Source organism: Palaemon carinicauda, chromosome 28 (assembly GCF_036898095.1).
Source record: "Palaemon carinicauda isolate YSFRI2023 chromosome 28, ASM3689809v2, whole genome shotgun sequence".
NCBI classification, from domain to species: Eukaryota; Metazoa; Arthropoda; class Malacostraca; order Decapoda; family Palaemonidae; genus Palaemon; species Palaemon carinicauda.
This window is the reverse complement of record NC_090752.1, coordinates 5,808,793-5,829,993: the sequence shown is the minus strand read 5'-3', so window position 1 is coordinate 5,829,993 and position 21,201 is coordinate 5,808,793. Positions and strand designations below refer to the sequence as shown.

General features: G+C 41.2%; 1 protein-coding gene across 2 annotated transcripts in view; it reads left to right on the top strand.

Annotated features, from left to right (window-relative positions):
- Positions 1–21,201, top strand: part of LOC137621439 (eEF1A lysine and N-terminal methyltransferase) — an 84,276-nt gene that overhangs the window by 47,667 nt on the left and 15,408 nt on the right. For both annotated transcript variants that reach the window (XM_068351737.1, XM_068351736.1), the window contains exons 4-7: positions 11,115–11,236; positions 11,605–11,707; positions 15,674–15,793; positions 18,315–18,451. In XM_068351737.1, the coding sequence (XP_068207838.1) occupies positions 11,115–11,236; positions 11,605–11,707; positions 15,674–15,793; positions 18,315–18,451 (482 nt within the window). The remainder of the gene's footprint in view (positions 1–11,114; positions 11,237–11,604; positions 11,708–15,673; positions 15,794–18,314; positions 18,452–21,201) is intronic.

Genomic DNA, 21,201 nt, shown 5'->3' with positions numbered 1-21,201 from the left:
GGCTTCACTGGTGCAGAAGGATACCCACGACCTGATGGCTACGTCGGCGCGCAAGGCTGCTCCTTCATCGTCTTATGTCGTAAGACCCAAGATCGATACCCCAGCGACGAGGTTTATCCCGCCCTTTCGTGGCAGAGCCCCCAGTAGGGGAGGCGCTCGTGCCGACAGTAAAAGAGGCAAGAGGAGAGGATCCAAGTCCTCTCGTGGCAGAGTCTGACTGCCCACGTCCTCAGACAGCGGTAGGGGCCAGACTGAACAACTTCTGGCAGGCCTGGGAGAAGAGGGGTGCAGACCGAGAGTCTGTGTTGTTGCTCAAGGAGGGGTACAAAATACCGTTTGTACGGAGACCTCCTCTAGTAACAGTTCCTTTAGACCTCTCTCCCAGGTATCGAGAGGAGTCAAGGAGACAAGCTCTACATCAGCAGGTGTCTCAGTTGCTAGAGAAGGGAGCGGTGGTGAAAGTCTCGGACCTTCAATCACCGGGATTTTACAACCGTCTCTTCCTAGTCCCCAAGCATACAGGAGGTTGGAGGCCAGTGCTGGATGTCAGTGCGCTCAACGTTTTTGTTGTAAAAACAAAATTTACGATGGAGACCACGAAGTCCGTCCTAGCAGCGGTCAGAGAGGGAGACTGGATGGTCTCTCTCGACCTGCAGGATGCGTACTTCCACATTCCTATACACCCGGATTCTCAACCGTATCTAAGGTTTGTATACAGGAATGTGGTGTACCTTCAATGGACGTTGGATCTTGCGAAGGAGTTGGAACTGTTAGTGAACTTAGAAAAGTCTCAACTGAATCCCTCCCAGACGATTCTCTATTTGGGGATGGAGATTCGCAGTCTAGCTATTCGGGCTTTTCCGTCTGCCACCAGGATAGATCAAGCCTTGCTCAAAGTCCGCCTCATGCTGAGAAAAGACCGTTGCTCAGTGAGAAGTTGGATGAGCCTCCTAGGGACTCTGTCATCCCTGGAACAATTTATCTCACTAGGGAGACTTCACCTTCGCCCTCTCCAGTTCCATCTAGACTCCCATTGGGACAAGGGCAAGACTTTGGAAGCTGTTTCAATCCCGATCTCCGAGCCAGTAAAGACGTGCCTGAACTGGTGGGACAGCAACATAAGTCTTCGAGAGGGTTTGTCCCTGGTGGTCAAGAACCCAAACCACGTGTTATTCTCAGACGCGTCGGATTTGGGTTGGGGAGCGACTCTGGACGGTCTGGAATGTTCGGGTCTTTGGACGCCGGATCAGAGGGGCTTGCACATCAACTGCAAGGAGCTGTTGGCTGTTCACTTGGCTTTGACGAGTTTCGAGAGTCTTCTACGAAACAAAGTGGTAGAAGTGAATTCGGACAACACCACGGCCTTGGCGTACATCTCCAAGCAAGGAGGCACTCACTCCCACACACTGTTCGTCATCGCAAGGGACCTCCTCATCTGGTCAAAAGATCGAGGCATCTCACTGTTGACAAGGTTCATCCAGGGGGAATTGAACGTCTTGGCGGACTGTCTCAGTCGGAGAGGTCAGGTGATCCCCACAGAATGGACCCTCCACAAGGACGTGTGCAAGAGTCTTTGGATGACATGGGGTCAACCCACCATAGACCTCTTTGCGACCTCTTTGACCAAAAGGCTCCCGACCTATTGCTCTCCAGTCCCAGATCCAGAGGCAGCCCACATAGATGCCTTCCTGCTGGACTGGTCTCACCTGGACGCGTACGCATTCCCGCCGTTCAAGATCATCAACAGGGTTCTGCAGAAGTTCGCCTCTCACGAAGGGACAAGGTTGACGTTGGTTGCTCCCCTCTGGCCCGCGAGAGAGTGGTTCACAGAGGTACTTCAATGGCTGGTAGACGTTCCAAGGAGTCTGCCTTTAAGGATGGATCTCTTACGGCAGCCCCTCGTAAGGAGTCTTCATCAAAGCCTCCCCGCGCTTCGTCTGACTGCCTTCAAACTATCGAAAGACTCTCAAGAGCTCGAGGATTTTCGAAGGAGGCAGCCAGAGCGATCGCGTGGGCTAGGAGAACATCTACCATCAAGGTCTACCAGTCGAAGTGGGAGGTCTTTAGAGATTGGTGCAAGTCATCATCCATTTCCTCTTCCAGTACCTCTGTAGCCCAAATTGCAGACTTTCTCCTGCATCTGAGAAATGTTCGCTCCCTCTCTGCTCCCACTATTAAGGGCTACAGGAGCATGTTGGCTTCTGTGTTCAGACATAGAGGCTTGGATCTGTCCAATAATAAAGATCTCCAAGATCTCCTTAAGTCCTTCGAGACCTCCAAGGAGCGCCGTATGTCAACTCCTGGTTGGAACTTAGACGTGGTCCTAAGGTTCCTAATGTCCGACAGGTTTGAGCCATTGCATTCAGCCTCTCTGAAGGATCTCACCCTCAAGACACTTTTTTTGGTGTGCTTAGCTTCGGCTAAAAGGGTCAGTGAGATCCATGCCTTTAGTAAAAACATCGGCTTCTCTACAGATAAAGCCACATGTTCGCTTCAGCTTGGTTTCTTGGCCAAAAATGAACTGCCTTCTCGTCCTTGGCCTAAATCTTTTGATATACCTTGCCTATCAGAGATCGTGGGCAACGAGGTTGAAAGAGTCGAAGGTTGTTTTGCCTGCTCAGTCTATGCAGTCAAGGCAGTTCCGACGTGACGTCGAGCGTCAATCAACTTCAGTTGTTGTTGTTGGTCAGTCACAAGGATTTCAGTCCTTTCAGCAGCGGCGTGACGTCGCTTCCTCTACTGCTACTGCTGCTCCTTTGCTTGTTGACATTGCCTGTCAAGCGTTGCCGCCGCGGCAGGTCTCTCCTTTTCATGAGACTCGGCAATTGTCGGACGAGGTTCCTTCAGATGAGGAAGTTGCTGATCCTCCTCCTACTGATATTCCTTTGGGGACTTTGTCAGACGGAGAGGAGCCTAAAGCTGCTCAGCCCTCTATGGACTTTAAAAAAATCGTGCTGATTTTTAAGGATCTTTTTCCGGACCATTTTGTAACTGCTGCTCCTCGTTCGCCTCCGTCAGAGTTCACGCTAGGCCTAGCTACTTCGAAGCCTTCGTTTACTAAGCTAGTGCTTTCTCGCTCTTCTAAGAGAGCTTTACGTTTGCTAGGCGACTGGTTGATCACCAGGAGGAGTTTGGGGAAGACAGCCTTTGCTTTCCCTCCTTTTAAACTGGCTTCTAGAGCGAGCGTCTGGTATGACACGGGAGAAGTTCTTGGCTTGGGAGTTCCTGCCTCTGCCCAGGGAGACTTCTCAAGCCTCGTAGACTCTCCCTGTCGCCTGGCCATGAGACGCTCTAAAATTTACTGGTCCTCCTCGGACCTTGACCATCTCCTCAAAGGGGTTTACAGGGCCTTCGAAGTTTTTAACTTCTTAGATTGGTCGCTAGGGGCCTTAAGCAGGAAGATCTCTTCGGCCGACCGTGATGTTTCCGTGCTTATTATGTCCTGCATGGACAAAGCCATCCGTGATGGCTCTAATGAGCTCGCCGCTACCTTTACGGCAGGAGTCCTGAAGAAGAGGGAGACTCTTTGCTCGTTCCTTTCGGCAGGAGTAACTCCCTGCCAAAGGTCGGAGCATCTCTTTGCCCCGTTGTCATCTGCCTTGTTTCCTCAGCAGTTGATCAAGGATATTGCGGCTTCACTGGTGCAGAAGGATACCCACGACCTGATGGCTACGTCGGCGCGCAAGGCTGCTCCTTCATCGTCTTATGTCGTAAGACCCAAGATCGATACCCCAGCGACGAGGTTTATCCCGCCCTTTCGTGGCAGAGCCCCCAGTAGGGGAGGCGCTCGTGCCGACAGTAAAAGAGGCAAGAGGAGAGGATCCAAGTCCTCTCGTGGCAGAGTCTGACTGCCCACGTCCTCAGACAGCGGTAGGGGCCAGACTGAACAACTTCTGGCAGGCCTGGGAGAAGAGGGGTGCAGACCGAGAGTCTGTGTTGTTGCTCAAGGAGGGGTACAAAATACCGTTTGTACGGAGACCTCCTCTAGTAACAGTTCCTTTAGACCTCTCTCCCAGGTATCGAGAGGAGTCAAGGAGACAAGCTCTACATCAGCAGGTGTCTCAGTTGCTAGAGAAGGGAGCGGTGGTGAAAGTCTCGGACCTTCAATCACCGGGATTTTACAACCGTCTCTTCCTAGTCCCCAAGCATACAGGAGGTTGGAGGCCAGTGCTGGATGTCAGTGCGCTCAACGTTTTTGTTGTAAAAACAAAATTTACGATGGAGACCACGAAGTCCGTCCTAGCAGCGGTCAGAGAGGGAGACTGGATGGTCTCTCTCGACCTGCAGGATGCGTACTTCCACATTCCTATACACCCGGATTCTCAACCGTATCTAAGGTTTGTATACAGGAATGTGGTGTACCTTCAATGGACGTTGGATCTTGCGAAGGAGTTGGGACTGTTAGTGAACTTAGAAAAGTCTCAACTGAATCCCTCCCAGACGATTCTCTATTTGGGGATGGAGATTCGCAGTCTAGCTTTTCGGGCTTTTCCGTCTGCCACCAGGATAGATCAAGCCTTGCTCAAAGTCCGCCTCATGCTGAGAAAAGACCGTTGCTCAGTGAGAAGTTGGATGAGCCTCCTAGGGACTCTGTCATCCCTGGAACAATTTATCTCACTAGGGAGACTTCACCTTCGCCCTCTCCAGTTCCATCTAGACTCCCATTGGGACAAGGGCAAGACTTTGGAAGCTGTTTCAATCCCGATCTCCGAGCCAGTAAAGACGTGCCTGAACTGGTGGGACAGCAACATAAGTCTTCGAGAGGGTTTGTCCCTGGTGGTCAAGAACCCAAACCACGTGTTATTCTCAGACGCGTCGGATTTGGGTTGGGGAGCGACTCTGGACGGTCTGGAATGTTCGGGTCTTTGGACGCCGGATCAGAGGGGCTTGCACATCAACTGCAAGGAGCTGTTGGCTGTTCACTTGGCTTTGACGAGTTTCGAGAGTCTTCTACGAAACAAAGTGGTAGAAGTGAATTCGGACAACACCACGGCCTTGGCGTACATCTCCAAGCAAGGAGGCACTCACTCCCACACACTGTTCGTCATCGCAAGGGACCTCCTCATCTGGTCAAAAGATCGAGGCATCTCACTGTTGACAAGGTTCATCCAGGGGGAATTGAACGTCTTGGCGGACTGTCTCAGTCGGAGAGGTCAGGTGATCCCCACAGAATGGACCCTCCACAAGGACGTGTGCAAGAGTCTTTGGATGACATGGGGTCAACCCACCATAGACCTCTTTGCGACCTCTTTGACCAAAAGGCTCCCGACCTATTGCTCTCCAGTCCCAGATCCAGAGGCAGCCCACATAGATGCCTTCCTGCTGGACTGGTCTCACCTGGACGCGTACGCATTCCCGCCGTTCAAGATCATCAACAGGGTTCTGCAGAAGTTCGCCTCTCACGAAGGGACAAGGTTGACGTTGGTTGCTCCCCTCTGGCCCGCGAGAGAGTGGTTCACAGAGGTACTTCAATGGCTGGTAGACGTTCCAAGGAGTCTGCCTTTAAGGATGGATCTCTTACGGCAGCCCCTCGTAAGGAGTCTTCATCAAAGCCTCCCCGCGCTTCGTCTGACTGCCTTCAAACTATCGAAAGACTCTCAAGAGCTCGAGGATTTTCGAAGGAGGCAGCCAGAGCGATCGCGTGGGCTAGGAGAACATCTACCATCAAGGTCTACCAGTCGAAGTGGGAGGTCTTTAGAGATTGGTGCAAGTCATCATCCATTTCCTCTTCCAGTACCTCTGTAGCCCAAATTGCAGACTTTCTCCTGCATCTGAGAAATGTTCGCTCCCTCTCTGCTCCCACTATTAAGGGCTACAGGAGCATGTTGGCTTCTGTGTTCAGACATAGAGGCTTGGATCTGTCCAATAATAAAGATCTCCAAGATCTCCTTAAGTCCTTCGAGACCTCCAAGGAGCGCCGTATGTCAACTCCTGGTTGGAACTTAGACGTGGTCCTAAGGTTCCTAATGTCCGACAGGTTTGAGCCATTGCATTCAGCCTCTCTGAAGGATCTCACCCTCAAGACACTTTTTTTGGTGTGCTTAGCTTCGGCTAAAAGGGTCAGTGAGATCCATGCCTTTAGTAAAAACATCGGCTTCTCTACAGATAAAGCCACATGTTCGCTTCAGCTTGGTTTCTTGGCCAAAAATGAACTGCCTTCTCGTCCTTGGCCTAAATCTTTTGATATACCTTGCCTATCAGAGATCGTGGGCAACGAGGTTGAAAGAGTACTGTGCCCAGTTAGAGATCTTAAGTTTTATTTAGCTCGTACCAGATCTTTACGAGGTGGGTCTGAGGCCTTATGGTGCTCCGTCAAGAAGCCCTCATTGCCTATGTCAAAAAATGCTTTATCGTATTTTATTAGATTTTTAATCCGAGAGGCACATTCTCACTTAAGTGAAAAAGATCGTTGTTTACTTAAGGTCAAGACGCACGAAGTAAGAGCGATAGCAACTTCCGTGGCTTTTAAGCAAAACAGATCTCTGCGAAGTATTATGGACGCGACCTTTTGGAGGAGCAAGTCGGTGTTCGCTTCATTTTACTTAAAAGACGTCCAGACTCTTTATGAGGACTGCTACACACTGGGTCCATTCGTTGCAGCGAGTGCAGTAGTGGGTGAGGGTTCTACCACTACATTCCCTTAATCCCAATATCCTTTTAATCTTCTCTTGAAATATTTTTAATCTTGTCTTGGGTTGTACGGAAGACTGAGAAGTCTTTCGCATCCTTTTTGATTTGGCGGGTGGTCAAATGTCGTTTCTTGAGAGCGCCCAGATTAAGGGTTTTGATGAGGTCCTGTTGTATGGGTGGTCGCCCTGGATATAACAGCTCCTGGGAGTCTTTCAGCATCCTGAGAGGATGGCTGGGCTTCCTGAGGAAAGCGGACTAATAAGGCAGAGTAATCGTCAGAGTCAGCTTCCTTACCAGGTACCTATATTTAATTGGGTTTTGTTATGATATAATTGTCAAAAACTCATGAGCATATACGCCTTTATTGTATTAATACTGGTCTCTACCCACCACCATGGGTGTGAATCAGCTATTATATATTCACCGGCTAAGTTTAATATTTAAAAATGATATTTTGATTATAAAATAAATTTTTGAATATACTTACCCGGTGAATATATAAATTAAAGGCCCTCCCTTCCTCCCCGATAGAGACCCAGCGGAATGAGAAGAACTGGAGATGTTTACAAGTATATGTGGTATCTGGCCGATAGTCGGCGCTGGTGGTCACACCCGCAACCTTCATGGCGATCGCTCGCGAGTTTTTGGTTTCTGTCGAGCCGTCCGAGACGTCAGCTATTATATATTCACCGGGTAAGTATATTCAAAAATTTATTTTATAATCAAAATATCATTTTTTCTTTAGATTGAATAACTTCTCTTGTAGACATTCATGTTCGAGGGATATTAATGGAAGATGCCAAGGAATGGATGACTGATTGCTTGACAGTTTTCGTTGCTACCTACTGGTATCCAACCTACTTCTTCCTCTTGGTCGGTACAGTATGTCTGTTTCTGTTATATCCCACTTATGTGTGGCCGTAAACATTGCTGGCTCTTCCTTCGGACAGAGTTCTGCAGCTGCCGAGTGTAAAGGGGAAGGGCAATGTATATCTTCTTTCCTTCAGTGTCTGCCAATTCTGGAAGGCACTAATTATGTATCACCTGGTTGAGCTGTTGTTATCTCTTTCCCCTTGAGAGTGCCGTCATCGGTTTGCACAACTCTGAGTGGGACAAACTTTATTTTATTCCTTCTCCCCTGCCTCATCTACATTAGAGACTTTGGTGCAACTTCAAGGAGAACATGTAGAGGACATCTTCGAAGAAGTCCAGGAAGACCGAATGATAGGATTACTGTATATACGCGTGACTCCTACCATTTCTCTCCCTGTGGGAGAAACAGTACGATACCAGAAACCTCCCTTCTTGTGTGCGTGCTGAAAGTAGTTCCAAAGGGGAAGAAACGTTGGCGCACAACACTATGGTGATTTCTGAGTGCTCTGTAAGAGTGTTCACATGCCTTGGCATTAATGAAGCCATTTGGTGAGCTTCATGGTATCTCCTATATCACTCATCATTCTGAAGGCTGGAAGGAGGTCGCCTTTTCTTTTGTTCTATAGTTTTTGGCAGACTCAGAACCCAGCAGTCGAAGATATCAGGTTTGAGTCCTCCTTGTCTGCTCTTCAAGATGTGTCCATAGGGAATCTGGGTGACTTTCTTTTTTGTCCTGTGACACCTCTGTGGCACTTGAAGAGACCTAGGCGCTTCAGGCCTGACCACCAGAGAAACTTTCTTAGGACTAGCAAGACCAGTAAAATCTATATAAGATGGCTATTTTATTCTGGCTTTGTGAGACCATATCATTCAGGCCTGACCACCAGAGAAACTTTCTTAGCACTAGCAGGACCAATAAAATCTATATAAGATGGCTACTTTATTCTGGCTTTGTGAGATCTATCATTCAATCACCCAGGCAATTGAAGGGCCATAGTGGACAAAGGCTCACGAAATTAGGGGTAATGGCTCCACTCTAGCTTTTAGAGAAAACCTGTTAGTGGTGCAGGTTTTGAAGCGAGGAGTCTGAAGATGCCAGACAACCTTCATGTCCCACTACTTATGGGAGTATACCCACCAGTCCCTGGCCCAGTAGTGAGTGTTCAAGGGACAAGAAGCAATTTTTAACATGAGCCTATAATTAAAGGTAGAATGACTGGCTTTCTACTCTTCTTTCTTCCCTCTCTTAGAGGGTGCAGTAGTTGTGGTGGCTGTGAACTGAACTGGACATCAGACTCTGGTGAGTTTCATAGCTGAGCAATCTCTTTTTCGACAAAATTTGTTTAAGTTTCTTCCTCAACCTCCCAGACAAGGCAGAGGATGAGTAGAATGTATGCAAACCCATTTCTTATAGATGCGTATATAGTACATTTGGGCAATAAATTCTATACAAGGCTATAGGTCCTCCTGTGACTGATTACCTTTTACACCTGGTGTGGATCTAACCTAACCCCTGTGACATTTCCAGGCTCAGACCATTAGGTGGTATGCTGGCATCATTATCTTTGGTTGTATTTTTTATTTCCTTATTTCCTTTCTTCACTGGGCTATTTCCTTGTAAGAGCCCTTGGGCAATAGCATCCTACTTTTCCAACTAGGGTTGTAGCTTAGCAAGTAATAATGATAATAATAATAATAATAATAATAATAATGATACAAGAATAGGAGCTCTTACTCTTCCCAGAAAAGATAAGCCCGCCATATTTTGCTGTATAGGGACTTCCTGCCTGCTAAGGATGAGTCTCATTAAAGAAAGGATGAGTCTTTTATTAAAGAACATTGGTTTGTATTTGTGTAGTAACAAACCACAAAATTTTAAAGTAATTTGTATTTTTCCTAACTATACAAACCTAAATCCTTTTAGTTACGTAACCCATCACCTCAATTTCCCTCCAAGTCCCAGGCTTAAGGGTAAAGTGGATGTCTAGCTGACTGACAGGGAGGCAGGGGTTACTCGCATCTCTCCGTTTTTTTAAGAGCCTTAGTCTTCTTCCCCACCGTTATCCCTGCATTAAGGAGTCGTTTGCCTGAAGCGCCCTCTCCAATGCTTTCTATCAAAAGCATCCTCTTCTACCAAACCTCTTCTCTACATCATCTTTCACCTTATCTCGCTATCTAATTCTCTGCCTCCCTCTTGATCTTCTCCCCTTAACAGGGTTCTCCCAAGCCCTCCGCACTCCCTCGCTACCATCCATCCTCAACATGTGGCCACACCATCTCAGTCGTGACACTCTTATCTCTCTAATCTTTACTACGCATGCAATTCTTCGTATTTCATCATTTTGAAATGTTTCAAACAGTGTTATTCCCATAATCTAACTTAGCATTCTCAAGCTTTGTTTCCTCTTTTCATTGTAAGCCCAAGTTTCTGATCTAAACATTAACACTGGTCTTATTACTGTGCTATAGATCTTTAGTTTTACCTTGATTGGCATTTTTTATCACAACCACTCCTGCTACCTCCCTCCACTTTCCCCATGCTGCTTTTTATCCTATTCTAACTTCAGCCTCACATCCTCCCTCCTGACTTATAGTATATCCCAAGTATCTAAATTGTTTTACCTGCTCCTCTACATTCATGTGTGGCGATCCTGTCCCTACCTTCCTTATTGCTCACCATAATTTCAGTGTTATCCACACTTACCCTCAAGCCACCCATTTCCAAAGTCTCTTACCAGTCTACCACCCTTCTCTGTAATTTTTCCTCATTTTCAGCAGTAATTGCCAAATCATCTACATATAGCTACTCCCACAACTCTTCATTTATGATTCCTTTTATTAACACACCCAAGACCAACACAAATAAAAATGGACTTAATGCTGAACCCTGGTGTAATCCAACACTAACTTCAAACGTTTCTGTTCCTCCAACAGCTGTTATTACTTTAGTCCTTGTTCTTTTGTATATCATCTCTACCATTTTAAACAACATCTCTGGGACTTTCCTCTTTCTCAAGAACCAAAACATCACTTCTCTTGGTATTCTATCTTAAGTCTTCTCTAAATATACAAAAGTACAGAGGAGCTTCTGGTTTTCCTCTGGACCTGTTTTTGTAACTGCCTTACTATAAAGATGGCATCCACAGTCCCCCCACCCCCCATTAGCCCATAATGCTGTTTTCCAATTTTACAATCTCTCTCAACCTCTTATCTAGTACCCGCTCTAAAACTTTCAAACTATGCTTTGTTAGTTTAATTCCCGTGTTGTTACCGCATTCCATGATGTCACCTTTCTGCTTAAATATAGATACCATTTGACTCTCCTCCCAGTCTTTAGGCATTACTGTATTTCCTCTTCCCATATTGCTCTTAATAATTCTAGCATTCAATCATCCCCCTTTGTATCTAGTATTTTGACCATTTCAATTTGAAACTCTGATGGGCTCTTAAAAGAGCTTTAGTACTTTCCATCAATTTTATTCACAATCAAACATTATGATGGATTTGATGACTTTTACTCCAAAGGCTAATTGAGGTTCAAAATAATAATTTTTTAATCTAAAAAAAAGGCTGGATATTACAATATATTTACAATGGTATTTTTCCTTCAGGAACTCAGCCGAGTGCTTCGTGTAGGGGGACGTTATGTTTGTGTTTCGTTACTTCAGGAGCACATAATGGATTATGTACTTCAGTGGTTTCCCCAGAATTGTTGGATGGTTCGTGTATGCAGGTACAGTAATGTTAAAGTCTTGAATTTGAATTTTGTATCAAATCTTTTTAAAAGGGGATTAAGAAGACATCTATGATTATCAACCTGATATTAATTTCATACCACAGATTATAAAGGAATTTACCTTCTTTTTTATCATTGGATGCTTAATCATTTTGTATTAGTGAGTACAGTATACTCTATGGATGACCTGGATTCTATAGTTGGCTGAGCTAGCTCTTGCATTTTTCTTTTGCATTTCATGTTGCCTTTATCGATGTTTAGATATGTGAGCGTTACATCATGGTGACAAACCTTTTTGTATTCTAAATGTACAGTATAGGGAAAGCTCACAAGAAAATGCGATTACTCTTATTTCCATGTTACAGGTGTGAAGAAGCGGAGAAGGCACGTACTGATGTTGGCGAATTCTCTTTTCCAGTGTTTGTCCTAGTGTGTACAAAATTCCGGCAGATGCCAAATTTTAATCCTGTGAGTACCTGTATTTAGAATCAGTGCTTTGATTTAAGTAATGGGAAATGCTTCAATACTTTATCTTTTAAGGTTATTTAAGATTCTTAGAAAGGTTAATATATGCTTGCTAAGGTAAAATATTCAAATTATTGGTCTTGACCTTCATCAGCACAAAATTCAAGGCAATATCAGAAACCCCAAAACTTGTATTTTATTATGGAAGTACAGTAGTTTGTGATAGCCTTTTGTATAACATAATCCGTAGGTTTTCCCTTTGTAGAGTGGCATCATGTGTTTGAAAATGAGGGTGAGATGCGCAATTTCTCTTAAAGAATCAAATGAAAACATTCTTGCTACACTGAATTTGAAGTGAAACTTGTGTTTAAGAGTTTTTTTTCTTTTTTTACTAGTTTGAAAGAAGAGCAAAATGTTACATAAATTATTAATTCATATTATGGAATCTCCCTATCAAACTAAATACTTACGTGAAACCAAGTTCACTGTCTGACAAAACTGGTGAATAAATGTTTATGGATCTTGATTAGGATGCAGTATAATATACTAACAGGGGAACAGTGTAAATGTTTCCTAGAAGACTTTAGATTAAGTGTTTTTTATTTTACTGGTTTTGCATTTATTATCAGTGTAAAAAGTAAAATTGAGAATTTGTAAAAGATGAGCTGTTTTCCATGATAGGGATAGTTATAAAAATTCATAACATATATACTACTGTCAGTAGTAACAACCCTCTTTATGTCAGTTCAACATTCTTTAGTTCCGACTTTAGGTCGCTGTCCGTAAATAGTAACTAAAAGATAATGTCCAAGTTCATTGCTTTATCCTGCTTTGTCATGCAGTAAGAATTGGGTTCTTTACTGTACTTTACTTTGCTTGGAAACTTATTAATGAACTTATCTGGTTATATAAAATGATAGCAAGTTGTAAGTACTTTTTTGTGTGTCAGTATGTGTATAGTGAATGTATAAGTCAGTTTATAAGGCCAAAATCAAACATACATAAAAAATCTGCTTACATCGGGTCTCACAGAACCAATTGATGACTCAGGGCAAGGATTTCTCTCTTATTTTATAATCATTGAACCTAGTGATCAAAAGTTTCCGGAAACCTCTCAGCCACTTCATACATTTAAGAGCCATTGATGGCTAGCATGTCAGAAGCTCCTTGCATCAAATATTTATTGCGCTTTTGTCACATGCTTAAGCTTCATGAATATCAAAGCTCTTTTGTTTTAATATTTTGTTTTGTAATTTTTTTAAGCCCACATCTAATCTTTCTTCTTTCCTGCCAAAACTTTGGGTTTCCAATCTTCCAACTGAGGACTCGGTAGACCTATTATTAGACTTCCAGCCAACATATTGTTAAAGATCTTTTATCTTGCTCCTGGAGTAGACCACTCTAGAGGAGTTACCTGCTAAAACCTAACGGCCAACTAGGTAAATTAATGACGAGATAAGAACACTACTTTCTTTACGATGAAGATATTTCCTTTTTTCCATTTGCCCACAACCAAGTTCCTTGGTCATTCTTTAACCAGGAGTCACTGTCTGTGAATGAATGCATATAGAACTCAAAAAATTATAAAAATGCTTATATTGAGACAAGTTTGATCCTGTTATTACTGATAGTCTGGTAGGGATTTAACCTAAAGCTATCAATAATAGCAGGATCAAAGTGGAAGTGCATCTGTAGGTGCAAGAATAAGATGCTTGGTCTAAGATTAAAATAGGCTTTTTAGAGGAATTAATTGGTGCTGGATGTTCCTGGTCGTTGTTGTTGTTGATTTTTTTTTTCTTTTTTTGGATGGTACTGATTCTGATTGTTTCCTGCTGATTTGTAGCCCTAAAATATTTTTAGATCCTAGTATAGGAGGGCAACCTCTTTACTTTAATTTTATTCTGACTATAGACATGGCAAAAAACTGATTACTTTCCTTGGCTGATACAGAACACAGCCCTTTGGATGGAATGTGTTTTGTAGGAGCTAACATGTGAGGTCTATGATTTGACAAGTTGAGACTTAAAAGGAAGGCTAATGGTCAGACATTTTCTTTTTATAAAAATCCTCTGCCATTCATTTAAAATGTTCTTTCAATAAGGAAATATTTGAAAACTAGTTTAGAGACTCATTTGCCTTAATACCAGTGGTGGGTAAAGTGTTATTTAGTCACAGTTCAGTTGCAGATGCTTCAGTATGTCAATATTATCTTGTGGTTTCAGGTAGTCTTATTTTAATACTGACTATACCCAGACAATTGTTCTACTAAATGGACAATAAGCAGTGCTGTAATGCCATATAAGTGTTTTAAAAAGGGTGCTTCCTCTTGAGAGGAAGGATTTTTCCTTGTTGGACATTAAAGTCTTCCTGGAATTCTGAAGGCTAAGTGCCGAAGATCTTCCAGAGACATTCCCGTGATGAGCTCTCTGTCATTAAGAAAACCGTTTCTTCTAGAAACATGGTAAAGAAACAAAAGTAACTAGGAACAAAAATCTTCCAAAAAATTTATGATCATTCTGCTTCATCAGACTTGTCTGATCAGGAATTGTTTTTTCACTATAGAGTAGAAGGAGCTATGGTATAAGATTGAGGAAAGTTACTGGAATGGAACAATATTTCAGTTGAAACTCAGGTAGAACTTCAAAAATTCAAAGTTGCAGCAAATGTTTTTATTCTGACCAGGCTGACACGAGTCTTTTTATAGTTTATATATGACAGATCTGTTTTGACGTTGTTACTGTTTTCAGAATGATTTATTGTTACTAGGTAATTTGTTCTCATCATTTATTTATTTTCTTATTTCTTTTCCTCAATAGACTATTTTTCCCTATTGGAGCCCTTGGGCTTATAGCATCTTGCTTTTCCAACTAGGGTTGTAGCTTGGCTAGTAATAATAATACTGTAATAATAGAACAGTAATAGTAGAACCAATTAGCAGTGCAGCAGATATAGCTGCAGGAGGAGCTGTTGATCAGTCTGCAGACACAAAATGGGATTCAATCAACCATTGTGGACCTTCGAGGATGTACGTGTTTACAGCAACATACTAGCCACGTGGTCATTACTCAATCTTTTTCCTTTTAGTGTCAGTTGGTGTATCTGGAATATATGCACAGCATATTAAACCTTTTACCCCCAATGCTATTTGGAACTTTCCAACCCTTAACCCCCAGGTATTTTTTTTTTCAAGCACATTTTGCAATATATTTTTTTTAAATTGCGCTAACAGCCTTAATTTTTGTCATAGAGAGGTCAGGTTGGTCTCATTATTTTGGAAAATACCTGAAGTTTCTCATAAAGTTATCAAAAATATGCAAATCCGTCCATGGGGGTAAAGGGATGAGTTTTGTGATATGTACCAGTATGTCCATTGGGGGTAAAATAAGTTAATCTTTTATGACAATGCTGATTATCCTGAGGACGTTAAGATTCATTGCTGGAGTGCGATGGGAAAAATCATATTAGGAACACAGAATTAATGGAGAGATATAGTATTTAGAAGCTGGAAGAAAGGCCTAGTATTCAAAGATTTTGAAGGTTTGTATATGATGAGAAGGTATAAGTAATAGTTAATCAGTCAATCCTGTAAATATGGAAGTGGCTGAACAAAGACTAATAGGAATGTCTTAGAAATTGCAGAAATTGTGATAGATGAAGCTAGAGCCCTAATGAGAGTTAAGGAAATGTAAGCACAGGTTAGAAGAGAATGGAGAGAATTCCACTCGTGTCGGTTTTCAGTCTTGGTTGAAATGTACTGTATAGTAGAAGCTGTGTTGTAACACTGATATAATTTGCATTATTCTCTGTTCCTAATCTAAACTAGTCAACATTCTGATTGTTTTCTATTAAATATGGAATTAATTTCAGACATAAGTTGTTTTAAATTTGATTATAAAAAGCATCGTAATACCAGTACATCAGAACGGTGGCCAATTCTATACAAATTTCATTCTAAAATTTTTATTTCAGGTTATAGAAATCCAATTGCATGGTGATATGGTTCAGAGGGTAAAAAATCCAGACGAACTTAAGGATAATGTCCGTGAACTTCAGCAGTATGCTTTGCTGCGGCATAACTTGCACACTCAGGTATTATATAACATCTTTGTATGTGCAACATAATTTCATTAGTTTAAGAATACCACTAATCTGTTATACTTGGGTTGGTTTTGTGAATGTTTTTCATTACCATAACATTGTGTTAGTCAAATTGTTTTGATATTACTTATATCAAAAAGCTCTGAAATTATTTTTTAGTAGAGCCTTTTACCATTATTTTTTAAAAATAATTAATGCTTTTGTCTATTTGATATAGTGATAGTTTGGTATCCACGACAGTGATTCCTTATAGAGGGGCATCATACACAGGTGCTTCTTTTGCCTGACAACATTATGATTCCTTCCATAAAAATTTGGTGCATAAGTTTATATTTAATAAAAAATATTAAAAGGAGAGGTAGTGAAAATTTAAAAAAAAAAATCATAGTTAAGATAAAATTTTGTACATGAAAGTGGGCAATTTCCTGCACAACACAAAACTAGTAAGCTATTCATGGGGTGCTTTTTATTTTGAGTGGCTATTCTTTATTAGGATTTGACTTTCCTCTGTTGGAGATATGTGGAATTTATAAAGTTGATTAATTCAGAAAATATTGCAAAATAGTGTTAATTTTGTATTGTTTTGTGTAGCAATGTTGTTGTGCCACTGAAAATTTTACTTGTTTTTATTTCATATGGACTGCCATGAGTTATTTTTCGAGGACATGATAGCTTCGATTGAATAAGAAGCCTGTGAATATGCTCAATGCCTAACTTTACATAAGCACAATTTTGTGAATGCAGGTACAGTAACTTAGATGCAACAATGATAACATGTAAGAATTGTGAAATTTCTTAGGCTTTGTATGAAATATCACCACTGACCACCATACAAGGCCTTAATTTAGATGATTTACAAGGCTCTTGTTTTATGCTTGCAATAGAATTGTTAGTATCAAGTACTGTTGAAAATTTTACTGTGGTACTAGTAAGTCTTCTGAATCACACTTGTAGAGTCACATATGGGTTACCAGAAAGAATTTGTTTGTAAAAGAAAGTTTAAAATTGAAGCAAGTGGAATATTAGAAAGAATGAACAGGTTGATTAAAGAGAAGAAAAGTAGAAAGCAAGATAGAGAATGGTACACCTAGAGCTGAAATAATAACTACCATTTATTAATTTTTTATCGAGTGTTGCACAAGGTGTAATGTCAACATTAATTGCTTATTGGGCTTTGTATTAGAAATTTATCATTATGGTTATTATAAATTCTTTAAACAATATCATTCAGTCAGATTTTTAAACTTGCAGGGCTCCTTGGAAGAATTTTGTTTTGGTAGTTGGAAATTAGAGCAAGGTGGATAAAAGAACCCAAAGAGAACAGATTAAAAGTAAAATGTAGAAAGCTATGCAGCTGGGTTGGAATGACGCTAGGAAAAGAATTTATCACCGGTATAGTCCGACCAATCTTAAATCAAGGTTTAAGGGGAGTCGAGGTTGGGATATACTTAAGTACACCGTTGACTTGCTTTCTAAACAAGCAGGGTGCTGATTATCTGATTTAGGTCAAAGACATTACAGATAGGTAAACATACAATACAATATAACTAAAGGAAAGTAAACTTGCAATGCATGAAGCACTTGTAAAGCAATAAAGAAATGTGGCATACATATATTACAGTGTTTCTGTTCTGTTCTGTTACGATTAGCTGTGGAATATGGGCTCAGCGTTGCTGTATATATGATCTTTGTGCAATGAATGGGCCATTTTGATGGGAGCTAATAAGCAAGTTTAAGATTTAAAATCAGACAAGCCATGTGGCTCAGTAAAGAAATAAGCCTGCAACAGTTTTTTAAAATTTTTCCTGTACTGGTGACAGCCCGCCAATGTATATTCTACTGTTAACTTTCTGTGTTGATACAGACACAATGATAGCTCAGTAACTCACTCGCATCTACATAGCCAAGCCAGAAAATAATGTAACCTAGCATCAACATAATGCAAAATTTCACTTTTAGAAAAATCACCCAAGCTAATGGATTACAGTTCCTTTACAAACCCTCTTCAATAACTATCTTTAGCTCAAAGCATTACCAAGTGTAATTATTGATTTATCTGAGCGTTTGGCAAAATATCACACTCTGTGATCTTATCCAATAAAGAGCATGGTCTACCCATATACAGTACACAAAGCACAGGTCTATTTTACCTGAAAGTAACCTACGGACTGTGTATTTCCCACAAACTAGTGGTTCAGCATACTTAAGAGAAATGCCTGTATGGTCCTAAACAGAAGGAAGAGATTACTATTATACCAAATGATATGTCTGACAAAAAGGACTGACTCTTTATATAGGAACAGCTGAATACTTACCCTGCCTCTCCCTCTCAACATTATGCCTACCGTGTGTTGTCAGAGTAAATTTTCTATTAAATTTTTATTTTCTCCTTCAATTAAAAAAAACAGCATTAAATTCCTGGTAATTATTGGAGTAAATGATGTTATTTCAACTTTTTTTTATTGTGTTGTGCATGTGGAGTACTATATTTATTTTTATATTTTTTTTTCAGAAAGTTGCTGGGGAAAATATGTGCCTGGATCTGTTTGATCCAAAGTCTGGAAATACAAGATATCTTTTGCATGTTGTTGATTCTCCTAAAAATTCACACACCTTAAAGTTTGCGGTCTTCATTGTTCCTCATGGGAGGTATGTTACATTCTAGATAGGATTTTTTTGTCTTAAAAAATATAAAATTGTGTTAGATGATTTATATATGTAACGAAGCAACAAATTTCATTTTATTGTGAAGGAGTAAAAAGTTTCTTTCACAATTTGGGGCTAGACATTTGAAGTTACCAGTTAATTATCAATCCTGTAGTTCACTTAATTCAGAAAAAATTCCCTTCAGAAAATTCTCTTAAGATCTACAGTAAGTTTGGTATTTTTGCTATTTATATTTAAGAAAGTCTAGGTTATTGTCATTGTCTTTCACATTTTGCCACACAAAACCCTATGGTTGAATTAGCCATCTGAGGTGTACTCATTTGTTAGGTTCTATTCCTGATTTAAAAGACGATCCTCTTCTGCTGGCTGGATAGCCACATTACACATGTACCCTCTGCATCCTTGGTTCCAATCAGGAAAAGCCTTGCATCTTGAATGTCTAGATTGTTCAGTACTTGTTTTACCCACACAAATAATTTATAGATTTTATAATAGCTATTTATTTCATTTTTGCATTTAGTGAAAGTAAATTTTAGGGAAATCACCATTATTTGTTCCTACACATAATATAAACCTTCGACTTTTAATAGGAGTAATACTTCAGGAAAGTAGTGGTAGTAGCTGAATTTTGAACGAGGTGGTAGTAGATGGCAGATAGGCCCGCCTACCCACCAGGTAGCATAACTTTCACTTTAAATATTGCCATCGCAGATTTCAGACATACTTCTCAGCATCCTCATCTGGCTGTTTTAACCATTTAATTTTTCTTTCGGAATGAATAAATGGTCTTGCAGAGTCATGTTTGAGTGATATCAATGGAAGACGCCAAGGATATGTAGTTTCCTGGAATTGTAATTGTGGGACAGTTTTCTGTGTTACTGTACCTGCCATTTTTTAACACTTGATCCTGTCTGGCGAGATGTCTGTTACTGTTCTATCCATTGTGTGCGTGTGGCCATACAACGACGAGGACAAAGAAAACCTAAGTAAATTGGTGTTCTGTAGCAAGAAGTTCCTCTGCTTCCCAGTGAGGTAAGGGCTGCCACCATTCTTCTTTCCTGCAGTGTCTGTGCCGAGCCCATAAAGCAGCGAGGACGTATCACATGGTTGTGCTGTTGTGGTTCTCCCTTTGAGAGCATTGTCATTGGTCTGCATGACTTCAGAGAATAGAACTTACTTTAAGTTCTCCCTTCTCCTCTCCCTCATCTTTGCTGCAACTTCTGCGGAAGAACAAGCAGAGGACTTCATCGTGGAAGTCCGATCGGCAGAGCCATGTTCACGTAACTATCACTGTTTCTCTCTGTGTGAGTGAAAGCGGAGATTTGTCCCATAGCGTGAATTAATATCGGCACATTCAACACTGGACATGTATGGGGACTCAGTTTGAGTGTTCTCACACCTTTCACTTGTGCCCAGTTTCATGCGTGGAGGAGTAAAAGCCGAAAGTTGTTCCATAGCGGGAAGAAATATCGGTTCTCATAACTCATACAAGATGAGCAAACAGTGCATGCTGAAGAGAGTTTTGTGTGCACTGTTACTGCTACTTGCTCTTTGCCTGTTGCAGAGTTCCAGAGACAATTCATATCCTTAGATGTGATGCCTGCCGAGGCACAGGACAACTAAGTAATCTGACTCTCGGGAGTCTCAGTCTGGTTCCTGCACATTAATTTGTTATGGGAACAATACTTTACCAAAATCAACCCCCCTGGAATGCATTAAAGTACTAGGTTGAAGAGCCTATGTCCCTGTTACTAATGATGTCTCTTAAGAAACAAAACATGAGCGCTGATGGTCAGTACGCAGAGCCTTGCTTTTGTCCCTCTCCTGTCAGGAATGTTCCCCAGAAGCTTTGGTGACTCCTTCTCTGTGAGCATGAACATTGCAACAATCACGAACATCGCAACTCGCACAAATTCTGACCATAATTAAGTGCATCTTACCCCAAAATTTGAAGTCTTGCATAAAGAATACTTCTTTGTCTTCCACATATTTGTATATGTCAGACTTTCCTATCCTACTGTACCTCAAATTAAAACAAAATTGGGAAAGTGCTCTATGGCATGTGATGTAGCTTATCCCCAATTGTGCCCTGATTTGTTAAGCTTATAGATGAAAATTAAGTACATCCATAACGTTAGATACCATACCTACTTAGTGATCACATCTTAGAGCAGGGTATTTTTTTCATAATTGTCTTGGCCTTGAAATATTTTAAATAAAGTTTACAAATCTTATTTACAGTTCCGTGGTTTATTTCTTGCATAAAAAAGTAAACCATTTAATTTTTGTAAAATTTATTTTTTAGGGAAGATTGTGAATTCTGAAAATTCTATTGTAAATCCGAAGATCATTGGACAATGGTCTTAAAAGGTTGAAAACCACTGATATACAGTAGTGTACAGAATACTGATAACTGGAAGAGAAAGAAAAAAAAATTGTATTTGATCTTGAACTTGAATCTAATGGCTTTTAACCCTTTTACCCCCAAAGGACGTACTGGTACGTTTCACAAAACTCATCCCTTTACCCCCATGGACGTACCGGTACGTCCTTGCAAAAAACTGCTATTTGCATTTTTTTTGCATATTTTTGATAATTTTTTGAGAAACTTCAGGCATTTTCCAAGACTGTTAGAGCAATTTTAAAAAAATATACTGCAAAATGTGCTTGAAAAAAAATAACCCCGGGGGGTTAAGGGTTGGAAAGTTCCAAATAGCCTGGGGGTAAGAGGG